Source organism: Phocoena phocoena, chromosome 3 (assembly GCF_963924675.1).
Source record: "Phocoena phocoena chromosome 3, mPhoPho1.1, whole genome shotgun sequence".
Lineage (NCBI taxonomy): Eukaryota > Metazoa > Chordata > Mammalia > Artiodactyla > Phocoenidae > Phocoena > Phocoena phocoena.
The window spans coordinates 116,205,670-116,228,113 of NC_089221.1; the positions used below are offsets into that span (position 1 = coordinate 116,205,670).

Genomic DNA, 22,444 nt, shown 5'->3' on the forward strand with positions numbered 1-22,444 from the left:
AATTGTCTCTCAAAACAACAAGAATATTTGGGGACTTCCCTGATGGTGCAGTGGTTAAGACTGCTTCCACTGCAGGGGGTGCAAGTTTGATCCCTGGTTGGGGAACTGAGATCCCACGTGCTGTACAGTGCAGCCAAAAACAAAAACAATAGCAGAGTATTTTGAGGCAAACATGTATGTATTTATGATATCTTTGAATTGGTTTCAGACTTGCCCTCAGCAGTCACATGTAATGTAAACATAAATTATTTTAGTTATTTCTTTATTGAATTTTATTTATTAAATTATTCAATCCTCATTTACAAATTTCAAATGATACACATATATATAAAATAGATATTGAAAGCCATCCCTTCCCCTAGGCAAATGTTACTCCCCACAGTGGCAATCACCATTAACAGTTTGGTGTATATTCCATATGCTTCCAAATATCTTCTCTGTGTGTGTGTGTATGATATTTATATATTGTCCATTTAGGAGATAGCTATATAAATCATACTTTATTAACAAATGGGATCATATGATACATATAGTTCTTTGATTTACCTTTTTTACTTATTTTTAGATTGTCAGTATCTTTGTGTGTAAATATATATAGAAATCTATCAATACTTCATCCTTTTAAAATAGATGCATACTATTCACTGAATGGATGTATCATAACTAATTTAATTTAAAATTGATGGACGTTTAAATAATTTGTATTATTTTCACTAATACGAATAATGCTGCAGTGAATATCCTTGGGCATATATCATTGTATACTGTTTCACATTATTTATTGGAACAAATTCCTAAGTGTGTAATTGCTAGGTCAAAGAATATGCCCATTAAATCTGACGATGTCTGTCAAATTGGCCCCTCCCAAAACCTTTTGTGTTTTAATAGTAGAGTGGGGCTTTTAATGATTACTGGTTCTGAAGGTTTTTTGTTTTTTTAATTTCAGAATAGGAAGGTTTTAGAGATGCAGAATTTGAAATTCATATCCCTAAAAGGGACACTTGGGCATTGAATGAAATTTTTTCATTCATTCGTTTAACAAATATTTGAGTGATTACCATATTCTAGACCTTGTTTCAGATGTTGTTATTCTGGCAGTGAATGAAATAGTAGAGATCCCTGTTCATGGAGCTTTCATTCTAGCAGGGGAGTAGAAACAAATAGAGATAATTACATAGATTAGAAAAATACATAATTATGTCTTTGGTGGACAAGGCATTAAATCTTTTTCTTCCTTTTTTCATATTTTCTTCTATCCCGCTCCTACTGTAGAGTGGTGAGATCAAGTCCGTAGATCCCAGACTGATCCATGTGATGCTGGTGGATAATTCAGCGCCTCAGAGCGAGGTACAGTAATGAACTGAGTCTCTGAGCAGACTCATGAGCTTGCGTTATCTTGTTACATAGACTTCCTTATGTGTGTGTTATCCATGGATACCCTTTGGGTTTCATCTCTGACCACTGTACATTTCTTGCTCTCTCCACGGTCTTGTCCAGTTGAGGGAGGATAATCTCAAGAAAGAGACCTAGTCTGAGCAAACCCTTTTCATCATGGCTATGTTGCCTAGCTGTTTTAAAATCCATGGCCTATTTTTTTCTTACATTTTTTCAGGACAGATATATTTGAAAGATACAGTAGACAAAGCTGTAATAAGCAGTAGAAATATTCATGACCTACCCAGTAATAAGAAATGGAGGAGAAGCTACATCCTCTTTTTCTTTCCATTAGGTGGTAGTGAGCTCCAAGGAAATCTGAAATTCCAGATCCCAAGAAGAGTCAAATCAAACTGGTGTGTAGTTCAGTGCTCAGCACACAGTGGATTACTCCATAATTACTGTGAATCAGGCCAACTCTTGGTTCATTGAGAATTAACATAACCCATAAAAAGATACATTATATATCAGTGCCTGAACCAATCAAGGAGTCCTGTATGAGTTTCCTTCAGTAGGACATTGACTTGGACAGCCTTCTGCCCATATATTCCTCATAGTCTTTTAGCACCTGCGTAGTATTGCTCTCTTGGCTACTCCTGCTGAGTATACAGTTCTTCCTCATCTTCTTTATCCAGTCATTTTTGGCTTGATAAAACAAGATTAGGGTAGGAAAAGAAGAATCAGGGTTACATTTAATAGCTCTTTACTACATATTATATTATTACAAATAGGATAAGTCTCTTGACTGTGTTTACGTGGCTGAAAAACACTTGTTATTTTGATGCCATATTGGGTCCCTCTTTTATTTCCTTATTTCATTCATTCTTTAAGCACCTATTATATGTCAGGTACTGTTTAGCTGCCCAGGTATAGCTAGAGAGTACTGGTCTCAGTGTCCTAGTCTTTCTACTCACATGTGAGTAGCTCACTGTAAGTAGGGCATACATGTAAATTGTTGATCAGGGAGATTGCTCTGAGCCAGGCTCTGTAAGTTGGCCGAATGAGTTAAAGGTGAGATCTGTGGTTTTCAGCAACAGATGTTGATTCTTCCCTTCTCAGCTTTGCCGTGATGTGACTATCTTCTTAGCTAGCAAAGTACAATTATTGACAGTTCTGCCAAGTTTTGCAGTAACCCTTCTTAGAGATCCATGGTTACCTCATCTCCTTAAAAGAGTGAGCAAGAAAGAAAGGAGAGATTTCACTGATTGTACTTCCGTACTTCACAGCACTGAAAACTGGGTGATGATGGAGGTTGAAGAAAGGGTAAAAAGGTTTTAAAAGGATCACATGAAAGCAATTCTTTTTTTTGTTTTTTGAAAGCAATTCTTAACAAACAGAAACAGTTCTTGAACGAAAGATTTAGAAACTTAGATTAATATTACCAAAAGCATGGGAGAAACAAATAAATCTGAGCTTTGTTTAAGGTTTGTAGAAGGAAATTAAGGGAGAAAAGACAGAAATGAAGGCAGCAAAAAAAAAAAGAAGAAAAAAAAAACTAGAACTGGCAAGAAGAAATGTAAAATTTGAAAAAATTTCAGTTATAACAGCTATAATAATGATTACAACAAAGATAGATCTGCACAAAGAATCTATAAGTATTTAAGGGCAGTAAGACTAGAGTAATCAAGTTGGTAACTAATAATGGCCAAATAACTATGTCTCTAGCTTATTGCCACCCCAACGTGTTATCTGAATAAAACTGTCTGAAAGTTAGCTAAATGAAGCTAAAATGAAAACTTGCTTCATGATGGGATACCAGTCTAAGACTGTTCCAGATATAAGTTGCTTGAGAGAATGTTAGCTGTGTCCCAAGCCCCTGTCCTCTTGTCCTTCTCAGGGAAAGAGTTTTTATTCAGAGATAGGAATTGCCCCCTTTTAATTCTGTGTCTTTTAAGGTTGTCTGACCTCTCAAATAAGGCACAAATAAGATTTCATGTGATAGGCTAAAATTACTGGAAGAGCTAAGAGATTTGGTTGTTTGGTTATGGTAGCCTGCCTTTTTAGCTTTTCCCTGTCTAATGCTTTGAAATAAGCTCTGGAGATTGTTTGTGTCTTTATAGTGTCCATAAGAGCAATTCAGACTTGTTTCTGTTGGGCTCACTTTTGCTCTGGTCACAGACTTATAAATGTTGGTTTTCCTATTGTTAAGTTGTCACCAGTTTTTAATGACTTCTGGATAGAAGAGATTTTATTTTTCAATAGTTGAAATGCCAGTTTCTGTCAAACAAGGAGATAAATATAAAAGTAAAGCAGATTTTGTTTTTCATCAAGAGGCAAATAAGTTCCCAGCCTAGCAGTCTATTTTGTAAAAGAAATTCCACAAATTTTTAAAATCCTAAAAAAAGTCCAGTTGAGGAAGTAGTGGATTTTATTTAAGGGAAGGTTTGCCAAGTGAGTTAACTTCTTAGTAACCATTATCTTGAATATGTGTGCATAAATTGAATCACAGGAAGATTGGAGCTTTTTAACAAAAGGGGATGTCTTAGAGCTGGCATTGGAATTTGGCAATCTGTACCTGCTTTGATTGTCTGCTTCTAGAGATGGGAAAGAGCTAATGGTTTATGGTTTTCACAGGATGGAAAGTCCCTTGTAATAAATCTTTTTTGAATTTTGTTTTGTAGGGGGGTACGTTAAAAGCAGTAAAATCTTCCAAAGGAAAGAAGAAGAGAGAGAGCATAGAGGGGAAAGATGGCCGGAGGAGGAAAAGTGCTTCGGACTCTGGGTGTGACCCTGCATCAAAGAAATTAAAAGGAGACAGGGGTGAAGTAGACAGTAATGGGAGCGATGGAGGTGAGGCAAGCCGAGGGCCCTGGAAAGGAGGGAATGCCAGTGGAGAGCCAGGGCTGGATCAGAGAGCCAAGCAGCCACCGACTACATTTGTCCCCCAGATTAACCGCAACATTCGCTTTGCCACTTACACCAAAGAAAACGGCAGGACTCTGGTGGTGCAGGATGAGCCCATAGGTGGGGACACACCTGTACCTTTCACTCCATATTCTACAGCCACAGGTCAGACACCTTTGGCCCCAGAGGTGGGTGGAGCCGAAAATAAAGAGGCAGGAAAAACACTGGAACAAGTTGGCCAGGGTATGGTGGCTTCAGCAGCTGTGGTCACTACCGCCAGCTCCACCCCAACCACGGTGAGGATCTCAGACACTGGCCTTGCAGCAGGGACTGGGCCGGAAAAACAGAAAGGCAGCTGGTCGCAGGCCCCAGGAGAGGTGAGTTGTTTCAGGGGCAGATTTGCAAGATTTGGGTTCACTCTTTCACCCTACTTTGTTCTTAACACATTAAAAAAGCATCTCAAATGCCACAGGGAAGGAGTATTTCTGAGATGTGCTTAAATTGTATTCTGTGGATAGTCCTTTACTGCTCATTGGGCAAATGCATATATCTTTAAAACTTTATCAGCTCTTAAAAGTCACCTGAACAATTGGGCTCATCGAAAACTGATTATACAGCCCAATTTAATGAGTTGTTAAAATAGATCTAATGGGGAATCTTTTTAATTCAGTTATCTATTTAGTTCATGTAGTGGTTGAGCCTCAACCAGGCCTATGAGAGGCAAGGTTAATGAATTATAGTGTTGGCAACAGTGAACACTGTAATTAAGGCTATGTGAAAGCTACTATTACCCAAACCCCTGTTTTCAGTTCATCATTTTATATATTTTCCTTTGAGGCTGGGCTGCTTTCTTTGATTTGATATGACCATGGAAGGTTGGTTTTTTCTTTCCCCTAAGTTAATCTTTTAAGTCTTACCTGGAAATTTTGATGGAATTATTTCATCATTTCATATATTTTCCTTTGAGTCTGGGCTGCTTTCTATGATTTGATATGACCATAGAAGGTTGGGGGTTTTTTTCCCCTAAATTAATCTTGTAAGCCTTACCTGGAAATTTTGATGGAATTAATCACAGTAGTATCTAGTTTACTATGTTCTTTATCTTACATGCATGTATTGTTGCTGAAAAGGAACTTTTGTTAAATACAAGTTAACATCAAGTTGGCTCTCCAGTCAAATTTGAAAGAGTGTCAAAATCAGTTATAGTCTTTTGGTTCTTATTTTGGTCACCAAAGTATGATTTATGATGCTAGTCATATTTTTTTCAAACTGGCTGTTAATTCAAGCTGGAATATGAAATACAAATAAGATACTAATTTTTTTTTAATTATGTATAGGAAACTACTGTGTGCTAAGTACTGTATATTATAAACAAAGAATTGAAATCCTGCTTGACGGAGCTCACATCCTAAAATGGAATCATTTTATAACAGTGTATAACGGTGCCATATAAAACATGGCATATACATTTCATCTGACTTCTTCCCCTCCCTAGCAAATGCAGTTTGTTAATCTCTAGTGTGCAGGGTTGGGGAGGGAGGTGAAGTGCCCAGGCAGAAGAGAAGGCCTGTAAATGCAGATTTCGCACTCTTCATGTTTTGTTTTCTGTTAGTTTACCAGCATTCCCAAGAGAGCTAGTTGGGGATCTTATGTGGATTTCCAGTATGTGTAAGTCATCATATTGCCCAAATTGATTAAAATCAAATCCATGTCAAAGGCAGAGTAGATGTAAATGGGGATTACAAAATAGACCAAATACTACACTCTGCAAGAAGAGATCCACTGAATGCTGTTGTTCTTGGAGTAGCAAAGCTGAATAAATGAAATGTGGATCAAAGGGCATTTTCCAAACAGGTTTGAGAAATTTCTGTGACTGTATCTGTAACTTTGCTAATGTGTTAGCCTAGGTATTCTCTTGGAATATGATTTAAAAGTACAGAAATGGATGTTTCCATCATGAAATAGGGACACAGCCCTCCAGGAAACTTCTTTCCCTAAAACATGTGTTAAAATCAGTTTGTCATCACTTTCTTATAAGAAGAGGATTTGAAATTTAATCATTTGAAGAAAATGAAAGACCATCCAAATTATTTTTCATTCATGTGTGTATTTATTTTTAAAGAGTAACTTTAGTAGTGAAACCTGAGATCCTTATGCTTATTCCTTGCAGTCATGCAGGTGTCAAGGCTCCTGGCCAAATTCTGGCAGTGAAACAACAGCATAGCATCAGTGCTGTGTCTGTCTATTCTCTTTATTTGGAGGAGTTTAAGTCTGGTTGCTGGTTAGTGGGAAGGAAAAGAAGAATGAACTAAGTTTTTGACTGTTAAATGCACTGAAGCAGTCTCTGTAGCAGATGTCAGCTGGAGGCAAGCCACAGGTGGTCTGCCTGGTTCTCATGCCTCTTTGCCACCCCAAAGAAAGTCCTAATGTAGACTCCTCTTGCGTATTTAAAGAAAACCTTAAATATATTGAAACTCCCCCCACCTTTTTTATAAATTTATTTATTTTATTTTATTTTTGGCTGCGTTGGGTCTTCGTTGCTGCTCTCTGGCTTTCTTTAGTTGTGGCGAGCAGGGGCTACTCTTTGTTGCGGTGCATGGGCTTCTCATGGCGGTGGCTTCTCTTGTTGCGGATCACAGGCTCTAGGCACGCAGGCTTAGTAGTTGTGGCTCGCGGGCTCCAGAGCGCAGGCTCAGTAGTTGTGGCGCACGGGCTTAGTTGCTCTGCGGCATGTGGGATCTTCCTGGACCAGGGCTTGAACCCGTGTCCCCTGCATTGGCAGGCAGATTCTTAACCACTGTGCCACCAGGGAAGCCCCCCGCCTTTTTTTAACAACACCCTTTCATTTATCTGGCATAAATTTTTTTAAATTATGGTAAAGTAACACATAACATAAAATTTACCACTCACACCATTTGAAGTATACAGTACTGTGGCATTATACATTCACAGTGTTATGCAACCATCACCACTATCTAGTTAAAGAAATTTTCTTCTCCCCAAAAAGAAACTCCATATCCATTAAGCAGTCATGGAATAATTTTTATTTCCAAGTATTACATAAGTGCTCGTACCTCCCTGTGGATATTTCTCTGTATTACGCACATATATGGGTGTGTAATATACCATATGAAAGTGATTCTAACCCTTCTTTATGTATACATCCTTCTTTATTCAAATGCAGAAGTTAGCATTTTTAAGGTATCCAAAAAAAGAAAGTGTTTTTTCATTCTCCAATTTGTTATGCTGAATGCTTTTATTTGGTGGGTGTATCAGTGTCTACAGTTTTCCACTTTGGAGACTTGTTAGATCCTAATGATAACAGAAGGGTTCAGTAACTGGTGTGCCTTCTTTAATTTAGCACCTTTAGGTCTAACTTTAATTGAAACAGATAATTCAACTTGTAGGTTGACTTGGACCCATAAATAAAAATAAATGGCCAAATTCCAAAAGGGTCCATCTTGGTGAGTTTCAGACTAATAAAGAAAATACTTTTCCTTAATGTACAGTGGGCTTGTCATAGGGCTGAAGTCACTTTTGTAAGATGGGCAATTTGCGATGGCTTAAATAAACTGAAACTTTAACCATAGCCCCTAAGGTCTTTGAGATAGATTAATATTACAGGGTCACTAGTAATATTTCACTATATTTCAGAGTAAAAGCTGATGTCCAGTAGGGAGCCCTTTTCTTCAATTCCTGGTGGAGTCTTCATTTCTAAATAGATACTTAGAAGCCTACACAGCCTCCAAGTGCTCTGACAACCAGTTGGCTAACAACCAAGGGAATGGCAGGATATCATTCATCCTGCCATCTCTAGCTTACCTTGCTAAAAGGTCCCCCTGTGCTGTCTGTGGCAGTTTTCTTCCCTGGTGAAATATAGGTATAAGAACAGTTTTCCTGGAATTGTAGGAGAGAAAAGTTGATTGACCCACAGGAAATGTTGGCCTAGGTCCAAGAAGATATCTTTTTTTTTTTTTTTTTTTTTTAAATGTATTTATTTATTTTTGGCTGCGTTGGGTCTTCATTTCTGTGCGAGGGCTTTCTCCAGTTGCGGCAAGTGGGGGCCACTCTTCATCACCGTGCGCAGGCCTCTCACTATCATGGCCTCTCTTGTTGTGGAGCACAGGCTCCAGACGCGCAGGTTCAGTAGTTGTGGCTTACGGGCCTAGTTGCTCCGTGGCATGTGGGATCTTCCCAGACCAGGGCTCGAACCCGTATCCCCCGCATTAGCAGGCAGATTCTCAACCACTGCGCCACCAGGGAAGCCCCAAGAAGATATCTTAAGGTTGTCAAGAGAAGCCAGCATCACTAACTCAGGCTATCTTCTCTCTTTTCAGAATTCAAGAAATTCTGTTCTGGCCTCTTCTGGATTTGGAGCATCTCTCCCAAGTTCATCACAAGCTTTGACTTTTGGAAGTGGAAGGAGCCAGTCCAATGGGGTTCTAGCTACAGAGAACAAACCTTTGGGCTTCTCTTTTGGCTGTAGCTCTGCACCAGAGTCTCAGAAAGACTCTGATCTCTCCAAAAACTTGTTTTTTCAATGCATGTCCCAAACTTTACCCACCAGTAACTACTTCACTACTGTTTCAGAGAGTTTGGCTGATGATTCCTCCAGTCGAGACTCATTCAAACAAAGCCTTGAGAGCCTATGTAAAGGAAGATCCGCTCTTGGAGCAGACACTAAATCAGGCTCTAAGGCTGGAAGCTCTGTGGATCGGAAAGTGCCTGCAGAGTCCATGCCCACCCTCACGCCAGCCTTCCCACGGAGCCTCCTAAATGCCCGCACCCCAGACAGTCATGAAAATCTATTTTTACAGCCCCCTAAACTGTCCCGAGAAGAGCCTCCTAACCCTTTCTTGGCATTTGTGGAGAAAGTTGAACATAGCCCTTTCAGCAGCTTTGCATCTCAGGCATCAGGTAGCTCTTCCTCTGCTACCACTGTCACCTCCAAGGCAGCACCCAGCTGGCCCGAGTCTCACTCCTCTACAGATTCAGCATCTTTAGCAAAGAAGAAAACCCTTTTCATCACAACTGACTCCTCCAAACTGGTGTCTGGTGTTCTGGGCTCAGCTCTTACCACTGGGGGGCCAAGCCTCTCTGCCATGGGGAATGGCCGGTCCAGTTCACCCACCAGCAGCCTCACCCAGCCCATTGAGATGCCTACTCTATCCTCTAGCCCCACAGAGGAGAGACCAACTGTGGGGCCTGGGCAGCAGGACAATCCTCTCCTTAAAACCTTTAGTAACGTCTTTGGCAGACACTCAGGCAGCTTTCTGTCCTCCCCAGCAGATTTTTCACAGGAGAACAAAGCTCCTTTTGAAGCTGTGAAAAGGTTCTCACTGGATGAGCGAAGCTTGGCTTGCAGACAAGACTCGGACTCCAGTACCAATAGCGACCTGTCAGATTTGAGCGACTCTGAGGAGCAGCTGCAAGCCAAGACCGGCCTAAAGGGGATTCCGGAGCACCTGATGGGGAAGCTGGGCCCCAATGGGGAGCGCAGTGCTGAGCTGCTGCTGGGAAAAGGCAAAGGGAAGCAGGCCCCCAAAGGCCGGCCTCGGACTGCCCCCTTGAAAGGTGATCCTGCTGGGCTTATACATGGGCTTGGCTTTGGCACTAGCTTTAAGTGCTTGTTGTGCTCTTGGGCAGCAGAGGCCCTCTCTTTGATGGAAAGTTCTATAATCTCATAGAATTACATAGTCAAAAGGGCACAGTAGGGGCCCCTTATCAGACCTTCTGGTTCAGGGCAGGATTGATCTATACCAGTACTGTAAGAGAGGTATGTGTCCTGTGTAATGATAATCCCAAAAAGTCTTGATAGTCTGTTATTTTCGGTCAGGAACTCTTTTCTTGTGTATTTCTCTTGCCTTTGGCCCTTCCTCTTTTATTTACTTAGGCGAGTTACTCAGTACTAGTCTTCATTCTCACATCGCAGCCTTTTTTTTTTTTTTTTTTGTGGTATGCGGGCCTCTCACTGTTGTGGCCTCTCCTGTTGTGGAGCACAGGCTCCGGACGTGCAGGCCCAGCGGCCCATGGCTCACGGGCCCAGCTGCTCCGCGGCATGTGGGATGTTCCCGGACCGGGGCACGAACCCGTGTTCCCTGCATCGGCAGGCAGACTCTCAACCACTGCGCCACCAGGGAAGCCCTACATCGCAGCCTTTAGTAGAGTTGATGAAGCAAAGTGAACCACTCCTCAGTTTGCTCCTCTCTGTCACATATATATGGTTTTAACACCTCTTCCAAAAGCCATTAACTCCTATGGAGTGAGGTTATGGTCCAAAATTGTATAAGGGCAAGTGTCTAAGAGAAAGTCTGATGGTAAAAGTCGCCATTCTTGTTAGGATTTGGTATCCCATGGGAGCCCCAAGAGTTCTTGATCAGTAGAACAGTCATATCCTGAGGGACTAGTGGCAAGAGGCTTCTGCTGTCTTGAGTTTTCCTCACCCATGCTCAGAGTTGTTTTGTTGTCATGGGGTACTTCCCACAAATTCTCCATGGTCTTTAACTCCTAGTTGAAGCCTTTGTTCCCTGTGCTCCTTTTCTGTCAAGGATAGACCTGATGGGCTCATGCCCATTCAGCGCAAGGAGGAGTGACTCAGGTCAGGACAAGTGACTGTTCCCAGGAGGATTATGTTATTGAGTCTCATTTAAACCTTTCATGACCAACCATTTCTCCCCCTCCCTTGCCACAGTTGGCCAGTCAGTGCTGAAAGATGTGAGCAAAGTGAAGAAGCTGAAGCAGTCCGGAGAGCCCTTCCTGCAGGATGGGTCGTGCATCAATGTAGCCCCTCATCTGCACAAGTGTCGTGAGTGCCGCCTGGAGCGGTATCGGAAGTTTAAGGAACAAGAGCAAGATGATTCCACTGTGGCTTGCCGCTTCTTTCACTTCCGGAGGTACCCAGACTCCTCTCTTCATCTCCTTCCCAGTTTCGTTAGTGACACGTAACTTCCACTCTTTCTCTGAATCGGTAAACATATCTCACCATCTTTTTACTGTTTTCCTAAATTGCATTGCTCTTAGAGTCTGTGCTAAGGTTCTGCCATCCCATTAGTGGCCACTTAGTTGTTTGGATTGTGAAATGATATGTGACTTTGTCCTTAGAGAACTGAAATTGAACAATCTTACCTGCTGCCCCCTGAGCTGTGTTGAGTTATTCCTAACTTGGGTTGCATTTGAAACCAGTGGTGTGAGCAGAAGGATGCCATTTTGTGTCATAGATCTGTCTGACCACTTATTCCTCTTTAGTGCTAGAGTAACTTGAGTCCGCTTTGGAGAAGGGGAAGTAAGATTAGGAGATAATGTGAAATAGAGATAACTGTTGAAAATCGTAGGAATATCCCTTGCTTTTACCAAACAACAGCTATTTAGTCACTTTTCTTCTGCTTGATAAACTTGGAAGAGGAATTTCTTCTAAGCAATCATTCAAGTGTCCTTAGTTTTTTAAATAAAGAAATCCAGGTGGTTTATCCATGTGGCATGGATTCACTTATTCAGTAAATATTTATTGAGCACTTAATGTGTGCCAGCCATTGTTGTGGGCATTGAGGATTAAACAGTACATAAAACCACCAAATTCCTGCCCTCAGGAGGCTTGTTGGGGACGCAGAGAGTAAATAAGAAAAAAAAGAGGTTAAATATATAGTATGTCAGTCTGTAATAACTGTGAGGAAGAAAAAGGAGGGAAAGAGGATTGAAGTGTGGGGAGGCTAGAGAGGCTACAGTTTATTTATTTATTTTTATATCTTTTTTTTTTTTTTGCGGTACGCGGGCCTCTCACTCTTGTGGCCCTCTCCCGTTGCGGACCACAGGCTCCGGACACGCAGGCTCAGCGGCCATGGCTCACGGGCCCAGCCGCTCTGTGGCATGTGGGATCTTCCCAGACCGGGGCACAAACCCATGTCCCCTGCATCAGCAGGTGGACTCTCAACCACTGCGCCACCAGGGAAGCCCTATTTTTATATCTTTATTGGAGGAAGCTACAGTTAAATAGGATGGCTTGATGGGGGAATTCCCTGGCTGTCCAGTGGTTAGGACTCCTCCCTTCCACTGCAGGGAGCACAGGTTCGATCCCTGGTTGGGGAACTAAGGGATCCCCATGTGGCAAGGCCAAAAAAAAAAAAAGGATGACTTGAGAAAGTGAGTTTTGAGTAAAGACCTGAAGGAGGTGAGGGGAGTGAGCCACGCATTTTTCTGGGAGACAAGTATTCGAGATAGAGGGCACAGCAACAGCAACTGTCTTGAGGCTGGAATATTTCTAGTGTGTTCATGGAGCTAGGGTGGGTAAAAGAGAGTAAGCAAGGGGGGCAAAAGAGTGAAGTCAAAGAGTTAATGATAGGTCCAGATTGTAAAGGGCTACTCTTAAGGGCCCTGGCTTTTATGCTGAAGAAGCAGTTGTTGGAGATTTTGAGCTGATGAGTAACACTGATGAATGTTTTAAAGGATCACTGTGACTACCTTCTTGAGAGTAGATTATATTGAGGCAAAAGCAGGGAGAAATTAGGAGAATATTGGAATTACCCAGGTGAGAAATGATGGTGGCTTAGTGTAGGGAGGTATTAATAGAGGTGATGAGAAGTGGTTAAATTAAGGATATATTTTGAAGGTAGAGCCACATGATTTTCTGATGGATTGCATGTGGGATATGAAAGAAGAGTCAAAGATGATTTTATGGCTTCTGGCCTGAAAACTGGAAGAATGGAATTGCCATTTACTGGTAAGGTGATTTCTTAGGGAAAAGTGGGTTTGAGGAGGAAAATGGGGAGTTTTAATTAGTTGATTTATTTTTATTTTTTTATTTTGGGTTGTGTTGGGTCTTTGATGCGGTGTGCGGGCTTCTCATTGTGGTGGCTTCTGTTGTGGAGCACGGGCTCTAGGTGCATGGGCTTCAGTAGTTGCAGCATGTGGCTTCAGTAGTTGCGGTGCGTGGGCTCAGTAGTTGTGTCTCACGGGCTTAGTTGTTCCGCAGTATGTGGGGTCTGCCTGGACCAGGGATCGAACCGATGTCCCCTGTATTGGCAGCAGGATTCTTAACCACTGCGCCACCAAGGAAGTTTTAATTTAGATATGTTAAATTAGAGATTCCTATTAGATTTCCAAGTAGAGATGTTGAAAGGGCAGCTGGGGAATTCCCTGGTGGTCCCATGGTTAGGACTCTGCCTTCTCATTACCAAGGGCCCGGATTCAATCCCTGGTCAAGGAATTAAGATCCCACAGCTGCGTGGTGCGCCCAAAAAGAAAAAAAAGAAGAAAGAAAGAACAGCTGGATATACAACTCCAGAGTTGAGGGAAGAAGTCCAAGCTGGAGATAAAAACGTGGATGTCACTGGGTATTTAAAGCTGTGAGTCTAACTGAGATCACTTAAGGAGTCAAAGTCTAGGCAGAGAAGAGAAGTAGTCCAAGGACTGAGTTCTGAAGCTCTCCAGCATTTAGAGATGGGAAAGATGAAGAGGAACTAGTAAAGGAGGCTGAGAAAGAACAGCCAGTGAGGTATCCTGGCAGACAACTGAAGAAAGTATTTCCGGGAAGGAATTATGAACTCCGGCAAATGTTGGTGATTGGGTGGGGTCAGTTAAGGACTGAAAATGACCATTGGATTTAACAAGGGGGAATGACCTCGTCAAAAACAGTTTTGGGGGCTTCCCTGGTGGCGCAGTGGTTGAGAGTCCGCCTGCCGATGCAGGGGACATGGGTTCGTGCTCCGGTCCGGGAAGATCCCACATGCCGCAGAGCGGCTGGGCCCGTGAGCCATGACTGCTGAGCCGGCACGTCTGGATCCTGTGCTCTGCAATGGGAGAGGCCACAACAGTGAGAGGCCCGCGTACCACCAAAAAAAAAAAAAAAAAAAAAAAAAACAGTTTTGGGGCTTCCCTGGTGGTCCAGTGGTTAAGACTCCATACTTCCACTGCATGGGGCGCCGGTTCGATCCCTGATCAGGGAACTAAGATCCCACATGCTGCGTGGCATGGCAAAAAAAAAACCAAAACCAATTTTGGTAGATTGGCAGGAGAAAGCCTGAATGATGTGGATTAAGAGAAAATAAAAGGAAAAGGAGCTGGTGACTGTCAGTATAGACAACTCTTTTTTTTTTTTTTTTTTTTTTTTGCGGTACGCAGGCCTCTCACTGTTGTGGCCTCTCCCGCCCTAGCCCTAGACAACTCTTTTAAGAAACTGCTCCTGGGCTTCCCTGGTGGCGCTGTGGTTGAGAGTCCGCCTGCTGATGCAGGGGACACGGGTTCGTGCTCTGGTCCGGGAAGATCCCACATGCCGCGGAGCGGCTGGGCCCGTGAGCCATGGCTGCTGAGCTCTGTGCTCCGCAACGGGAGAGGCCCGCGTACCGCAAAAAAAAAAAAAAAAAAAAGGAAGCTGCTCTTACAAACATAAATGGAGGAGGTGGGTGATCAAGGGGATTTTTTTTTTTTTTTTTTAATTTTTCGGTACGCGGGCCTCTCACTGCTGTGGCCTCTCCCGTTGCGAAGCACAGGCTCCGGACGCGCAGGCTCAGCGGCCATGGTTCATGGGCCCAGCCGCTCCGCGGCATGTGGGATCTTCCCGGACCGGGGCACGAACCCCCATCCCCTGCATCGGCAGGCGGACTCTCAACCACTGTGCCACCAGGGAAGCCCTCAAGGGGATTTTTGAGATAGCATGTTCAAATACTGACAAGAGTGATTCAGTAGAGAGGAAAATAGATGATGTGGAAGAGAGAATTAGTGGAGGGATGCCTATGCAAGAGGATAGGATGTAGAACATAGGTGGAGAGGTTGTTCTTCACTGGTACCTAGTTCATCCATAATAGCAGAAGACGAAATGGAGTACATGGGGCCAGTGACAAGAATGTGTGGTAGCATGGTGGTGGGAGCTTGTGGGAATTCTCTTCTGGCTCCTTGCGGAATTTTTTCAGTGAAATACTTAGCAAGGTCCTTGTGGGGAAAGTAATACCGGAGGTTTGAAAAGAAAGGAAAAGATATTAAATAGGCATCTAGGAGAGGGAAAACGCTAGGAAACTGTATTGTGGCTGCCAGGCAATATTAAGGGTTCACGTGAGTAGACATGAATTTCAAGTGTGACAGTGAACATAGCTCTGTATTTTTCTCTGGTCAGATTCAGTGCTGTGGGTGCTGGTGTGGAACAGGTGGTTGGAGAAACTGGTGGACATTTCTAGGGACAGCTTTTTAAGGAACCCAGACCTACTAGGTGTTAACAAGCCTTCCTATTAGTGCATACTGTGTTGGTCTAATACAGTGAAATTTCTTAAACTCAGTCTGATTCCTGTTATGTGTCATTTAATTTCTTTTAGGTCCTAGGATTTTAAGTGTGTGTTGGTTTGCATGGTTGCTGCTATTTACTTTGTATTTGACTGTGTACCTTCCTGTCTCAGGTTGATCTTCACTCGAAAGGGGGTACTCCGAGTGGAGGGGTTTCTGAGTCCCCAGCAAAGTGACCCTGATGCCATGAACCTGTGGATTCCCTCTTCCTCCCTAGCAGAAGGAATAGACCTAGAAACCTCAAAATACATTCTTGCCAACGTTGGAGACCAGTTCTGCCAGCTTGTGATGTCTGAGAAGGAGGCCATGATGATGGTGGAGCCACACCGTAAGGCACCCTCTTGCTTGTCTTCCAGTCAGTTCTAGTTGGAAACTCATTTTCTTTTGCTTAAAGGGAGGTGTGGAAGGAGTGGCAGGTGGCATTTTCTATGGATGAATTAAGGCCAATAAAACTTCTCTTTGTAGTAAACTAAATAGCTGAAGCCACACCTGTATCCAACAGTCCTCATTCTTTTAGTCTTTGGCAGTTAACAAACTAAAAATTCCTTCCCTGTTTGTCTTTCATTGTTGTAGCACAGTTGTCATAATTTGCATTTTGATCCCTGTTTGGGTTTGATTCACGCTGAATATTTTCAGTTTGCTTTGAACTAATTTGTGTTAGTAAGTGATACTTGATGGTTTGTGAATAGATGAAGTGCTACTGGTTGTTGTGTTTCATACCTAGAACCCACATTTTTCAGACATTTATGATATTTCCATGTCTATGAGATACTGTACCCTATTTCTAGACCAAGGAATATTATACTATGAAATTATGCCCTACGCTTTAAGAAAAGAATCCTCTTGTTTCAAAATTCCCCAAATTGAAAATTTTTTACTATCTTAAATGACAACATGTGGCATTCATTCTCATTGACACTTGTTCAGAAATATTAAAAATTCCATGTATTTTGTTTCTCTTACAATTATAGAAATACAGACTTCATGAACCTTTGAGTTTAATTGCTAGACAACACACTTGAGTAGAAATCAGTGGGTCTGGGATCTTTTGCTGTTGCTCAGGATGGTCAGTGCCAACAGTATTCCTCTTCCTTTTTCCACCAGAGAAAGTGGCATGGAAGCGAGCAGTGCGTGGTGTACGGGAGATGTGTGATGTATGTGAAACAACTCTCTTCAACATCCACTGGGTTTGTCGCAAATGCGGATTTGGGGTCTGCCTTGACTGTTACAGGCTCAGGAAAAGCCGACCACGCAGTGGTGAGCAAATGTTGTCCTGTGTAGTTCTAAAGGTAAACTGTCAGTGGAGGTGTGGACTTGGAAATTGAAGCAGAAATGGGTTTGCGCCTCCTCTTTAGCTGTTTAGCTTCATTTATGTTTTGTCACATTGTGAGGTCTTAAAATTACCAACACTCCAGCCTGACTGGGAAGGTTAAAACAAGCCAAGAGTAAATCTTCGTCTTCCCTGGTTTTGTTTTTTTTAATAACATCTTTTTTTGAGATATAATTCATATGCTGTAAAATTCACCCTTTTAAAGTGTACAGTTCAAAGGTTTTTAGTATATTCTCAAGGTTATATAGTCATCACCATAGTATAGTATATTCTCAAGGTTATATAGTAATTTCATTTTCACTGCTCCAAAAAGAAACTTCACACCCATTAGCTGTCACTCCCCATTCCTCCCCCTTCTTAGGCCTTGGTAACCACTAATCTACATACTGTCTATATAGATTTGCCTATTCTGTACATATCATATAAATGGAATCATACAATATTTGGCCTTCTGTGACTGGCCTCTTTCACTTAGCATACTGTTTCAAAGTTTCATCCATGTTATAGCACCTAATTCATTCCTTTGTATTGCCAGGTAATATTCCATTGTGTGATATACTACATTTTCTTCATCCATTCATCAGTCAATGGACATGTAGGTTGTTTCTACTTTGGGCTGTTATGAATAATGCCACTAGGAACATTTGTGTACAAGTTTTTGTGTGAACATATGTTTTCATTTTTTTTGAGGATATACCTAGTAGTGGAACTGATGGGGCATATGGCAGTTCTATTTTTAACCCTTTCAGAAACTGCCAAACTGTATTCCAAAGTAGCTGCACCATTTTATAATTCCACCAGCAATGTACGAGGATTTCAGTTTTTCCACATCCTTGTCAACACTTGTTATTAAATGTCTTTAATTGTAGCCATCATAGTGGCTATGAAGTAGTATATCATTGTGTGTGTGTGTGTGTGTGTGTGTGTGTGTGTGTGTGTGTGTTTTTAATAAATTTATTTATTTATTTATGGCTGCATTGGGTCTTCATTGCTGCACACGGGCTTTCTCTAGTTGCGGCGAGTGGGGGCTACTCTTTGTTGTGGTGCGCGGGCTTCTCATTGTGGTCGCTTCTCTTGTTGCGGAGCATGGGCTCTAGGCGCGCAGGCTTCAGTAGTTGTGGAACGTGGGCTTCAGTAGTTATGGCTCGCAGGCTCTGGAGCACAGGCTCAGTAGTTGCAGCACACAGGCTTAGTTGCTCCATGGCATGTGGGATCTTCCTGGACCAGGGCTTGAACCCATGTCCCCTGCATTGGCAGGCAGATTCTTAACCACTGCACCACCAGGGAAGTCCCTCACAGTGTGGTTTTGACTTGCATTTCCCAGATGACTACTGATGTTGAGCATCTTTTCATATGCTTATTGGCCCTATGTTTATCTTCTTTGGAAAAATGTCTATTCAAATCCTTTGCTTCACTTTGTTTTTGCTTTACCTTATTGCCCACCACTTCCTCATTCTTCCCTCTTCTAAGATACAGTGTAACCATTGTAACAGTGGTTTTAGGGCTTAGGCTACTGGGATCTGAATCCTATTTGCACCCATTATTATACCAACTATGGTATCTTGGGTTAGCTACTTAAACCCTCAGAACCTCAGTTTCCTTGTCTATAAAACAAAGATAATATGAGTATGTCCCTCACAGCATTGTTTTGAGGATTAAATGAGATGATGTATGTAAAGTGGTTAACACAGGGCCTGACATCCGCTAGGTTCTACATGTTAATGGAGCTAAGATCTTCCATTTTCGCCCATAAAAGATAAACTTCTGCACAGATTGCCCTCCTGCCATAAACAACAAGGAAACCAGACAAAATATATGAAACCACAATTTCAGATATTAGACAGCAGGCAGTTTGAGTCTGTGTTCCCTAAGAAAAGGGAAGAAACAAGGTGAATCTTACAGTTGCCCCAGTTTACTGCTCGGAGGCAGTTTCATCCTGTACCACAGGGAAAGGCAACTAAAATAGAGTTTGGCAATCTCATGAGCTGAGACAGAGATCAGAATCTTCAAAGAGTAAGGTAGTGTACTAAAGAGGTTACAACTACACAGAGAGAACACCAGAGATCTGTGGAGAAATCGTCTAAATTTTTTTTGTCTTATAGTGATCACATGCATAAGGTGAAACTTTCCTCAAGGCAATTAACTGAGTAGTATACAGAACTGACAGTTTGTATTCCCACCAGCCAGAGTGGAGAGACACTGGATAGAGTTCAAAAGAGTCACACCCTTAGTAGTAAGACTAATGTTGTCCTGTCCCAGAATACAGGCTGCTCTGGAGCTGCCATAATGAAGTGTAAAGCAAGCCTTGGAAGGATGAAATTCATCTACAAGTTACTTAATTATATGCCACACTAAAACCAAACATTCTTTAAAGGATTACAACAAAATCCAGTACTCTGAACATAAAACTCACAAAGCTCTGCATTCAGTGAAGAATGATCAGGTATACAGAAAAGCAGAATAATATGACCAGTAATCTGGAAAAAAGAAAAAAAAACGATCTGTAGAGCAAATCCAGAAATGACAGTAGTGATGAAATTATTGTACAAGGACCTAAAACAGCTATTATAAAACTTTTAAATATGCTTGGACATAAAGGAAAACACAATGAGAAAAACAGAAGACCTGTAAAAGACCCAAATGAAACTTCTTGAGATGAAAAATATCTCCCCCCCAAAATTACACTAGGTGGCAGATTAGATACTGCAGAAGAAACAGTGAGCTTGAAGACAGCAATAGAAACTATAAAAACTAAGCACAGAGAGAAGAAAGAAATTTATAAGTTGAAGAGTGGCTTGTTGAACTACAGGATATATTGGGCAGTCTCCAAAACTTATAAATGGAGTTCCAGAAAGAGGGCAGGAGGGCAGAGACAGAAAAAATATTTGAACAAATAAAGCCAAAAATTTTCCAAATTTGATGAAAAAGCTATAACACCACAAATCCAACAATAATCCTCAAACAGAAAATACGTTAAGAAAACCACACCAGGGCTTCCCTGGTGACGCAGTGATTGAGAGTCTGCCTGCCGATGCAGGGGACGCAGGTTCGTGCCCCATCCCGGGAGGATCCCACATGCTGCAGAGCAGCTGGGCTCGTGAGCCATGGCCACTGAGCCGGCGTGAACGGAGCGTGTGCTCCGCAACGGGAGAGGCCACAGCAGTGAGAGGGGCCCGCGTACCACAAAAAAATAAAAAATAAAAAAAATAAATGGAGAGATGTACTGTATTCACGGATAGAAGATTGAATATTAAGATGTCAGTTCTTCCAAACTGATCTATAATTAAGTGCAATTCCAATGAAAATCCCAATAGGCCTTTTTGTAGAAATTGACAAGTTGCTTCTAAAATTTATATGAAATACAAATTACCTAGAATCCAAAATTTTGAAAAAGAATGAAGTTGGAGGATTTATACTGCTTCATTTTAAGACTTTGTATAAAGCTACAGTAATCAAGACACTATGGTTAGCACAACAGAACAGAGTCTAGAAGTAAACCCACTCATATACATTCAACTGATTAGCTGCAAAGGTGCCAAGCTAATTGAATGGGAAAAGATAGTCCTTTCACAAATGGTACTTAAATAACTGTATATACATATTCAAATAATCAAATGAACTATTTTTATTCACATTATATACAAAAAATTAACTAGTAAATCATAGACCTAAACATAAAAGTTAAAACTCTAAAACCTCTAGGAAAAAAATAGAAGATCTTTGTGTCCTTGGGTTAGATAAATATTTCTTAGATAAGACACAAAACACAAAAGAAAAATTAATATCATCAAATTTGAAAACTGCTCTTCAAAACACATTAAGTAAATGAAAAGGCAAGCCACATAGTGGGAGAAAAGATTTGCTGATCACATATTTGCTAAAGAACTTGCATCTATAATAAAGACCTCTTAAAACTCAATAACAAGAAGACAAAAAACCCAGTTGTGTTTTTTTTACTTTTTAAATTTATTTATTTTTGGCTGAGTTGGGTCTTTGTTGCTGCTCTCAGGCTTTCTCTAGCTGCGGAGAGCGGGGGCTACTCTTCGTTGCGGTGCACGGGCTTCTCATTGCGGTGGCTTCTCTTGTTGCGGAGCACAGGCTCTAGGTACGTGGGCTTCAGTAGCTGTGGCACGCGGGCTCAGTAGTTGTGGTGCATGGGCTTAGTTGCTCTGCAGCATGTGGGATCTTCCCGGACCAGGGCTCAAACTCGTGTCCCCTGCATTAGCAGGCGGATTCTTAACCACTGCGCCACCAGGGAAGTCCCCACCAAAACCCAGTTTTTAAATGGGCAAAATATTTGAACAGGTACTTCATCAAAGAAGATAGATCAATGGAAAATAAACACATGGGAAAAAACTATCATTACTTGCTAGGGAAATACAAATTAAAACCATAATGAGAAACCACCAACCCCACTAAGATGGCTAAAATTTTTAAAACTGAGAGTACAAAAGTGCTGTCAAGGATATGGAGCAACTAAAACTTATTAAACATGGCTGATAGTAATGCAATTTGGTACCATCACTTTGGAAAACAGTATAGCCATTTCTTTATAAATTTAGACATAAACTAGCATTCCACTTCTAGGTATTTCCAAGAGAAATGAAAATATGTCCACACAAAGGCTTGTACTTGAATGTTTGTAGCACTTTATTCATAATAGCCAATAATGGGAAACAATCCAACTATTTACCAGCTGATAAGTGGGTAAACACAATAAGGTACATCCATACTATGGAACAGCCCTCAGACATAAAAAGATATGAATTACTGATAAATGCAACAATATGGATGAATCTCAAAATCACTGCTAAGTGAAAGAAGCCCAACACAAATGACAAATGACATACCATATGTTTCCAGTGATATGAAATTCTAGAAGAAGCAAAATTTTAGTATTAGAAAGTTGGTCATTGGTGGCCAGGGGTTGAGGAAACGGTATTGACTGTAAAGTGCTGAAGGGAACTTTATGAAGGGACAGAAAAGTTCTAAATCCTGAATATAGTACTGTTTCTACAACTATATACATTTGTCTAAATTCATTGAAGTGTACACTTTAAATTGTTGAATTAATTTTATGTAAATTATACCGCAGTGTAGCAGTATTTTTTAAAGTTAGCTGTTATCTTCTTTGACCCATGAAAAAATTGCCCTGTAAAGTCTGAAACTCTGACTTACTGAGAGAGATACATCTTGTGACCCTCATAAAATAAGTAAAGTCATTTCATTTCTGTTTCAGAGACAGAAGAGATAGGTGATGAAGAGGTTTTCTCCTGGTTGAAGTGTGCAAAGGGGCAGTCCCATGAACCAGAGAATCTCATGCCCACACAGATCATCCCTGGCACAGGTAAAGGAATTCCTTTTTTAGAGTTGGTGGGGGAAAAAAGATGTTTTTAATTGAGCTGTAATTTACACACCATAATATTTGGTAAAATGGTTTATCTCAGCTTGACTCTTTTTAAGCCTCACTAGATTTCCCTGAGAATTTGAATCTTCAGAAATGTTAGATTGTATGCAGCCACTGCACCCACTTTGCCTCACCGTTCTGGGTGGAGGGGTTGGTTGCTTTTC

At 41.5% G+C, this 22,444-nt stretch overlaps 1 protein-coding gene across 1 annotated transcript in view; it reads left to right on the plus strand.

Moving 5' to 3' along the window:
* The window catches only part of KDM3B (lysine demethylase 3B), a 58,245-nt gene that overhangs the window by 21,316 nt on the left and 14,485 nt on the right, over positions 1-22,444 (plus strand). The window contains exons 6-12 of the mRNA XM_065874111.1: positions 1,273-1,347; positions 4,056-4,655; positions 8,616-9,852; positions 10,970-11,171; positions 15,657-15,871; positions 16,648-16,800; positions 22,113-22,220. Coding sequence (XP_065730183.1) covers positions 1,273-1,347; positions 4,056-4,655; positions 8,616-9,852; positions 10,970-11,171; positions 15,657-15,871; positions 16,648-16,800; positions 22,113-22,220 — 2,590 coding nt within the window. The remainder of the gene's footprint in view (positions 1-1,272; positions 1,348-4,055; positions 4,656-8,615; positions 9,853-10,969; positions 11,172-15,656; positions 15,872-16,647; positions 16,801-22,112; positions 22,221-22,444) is intronic.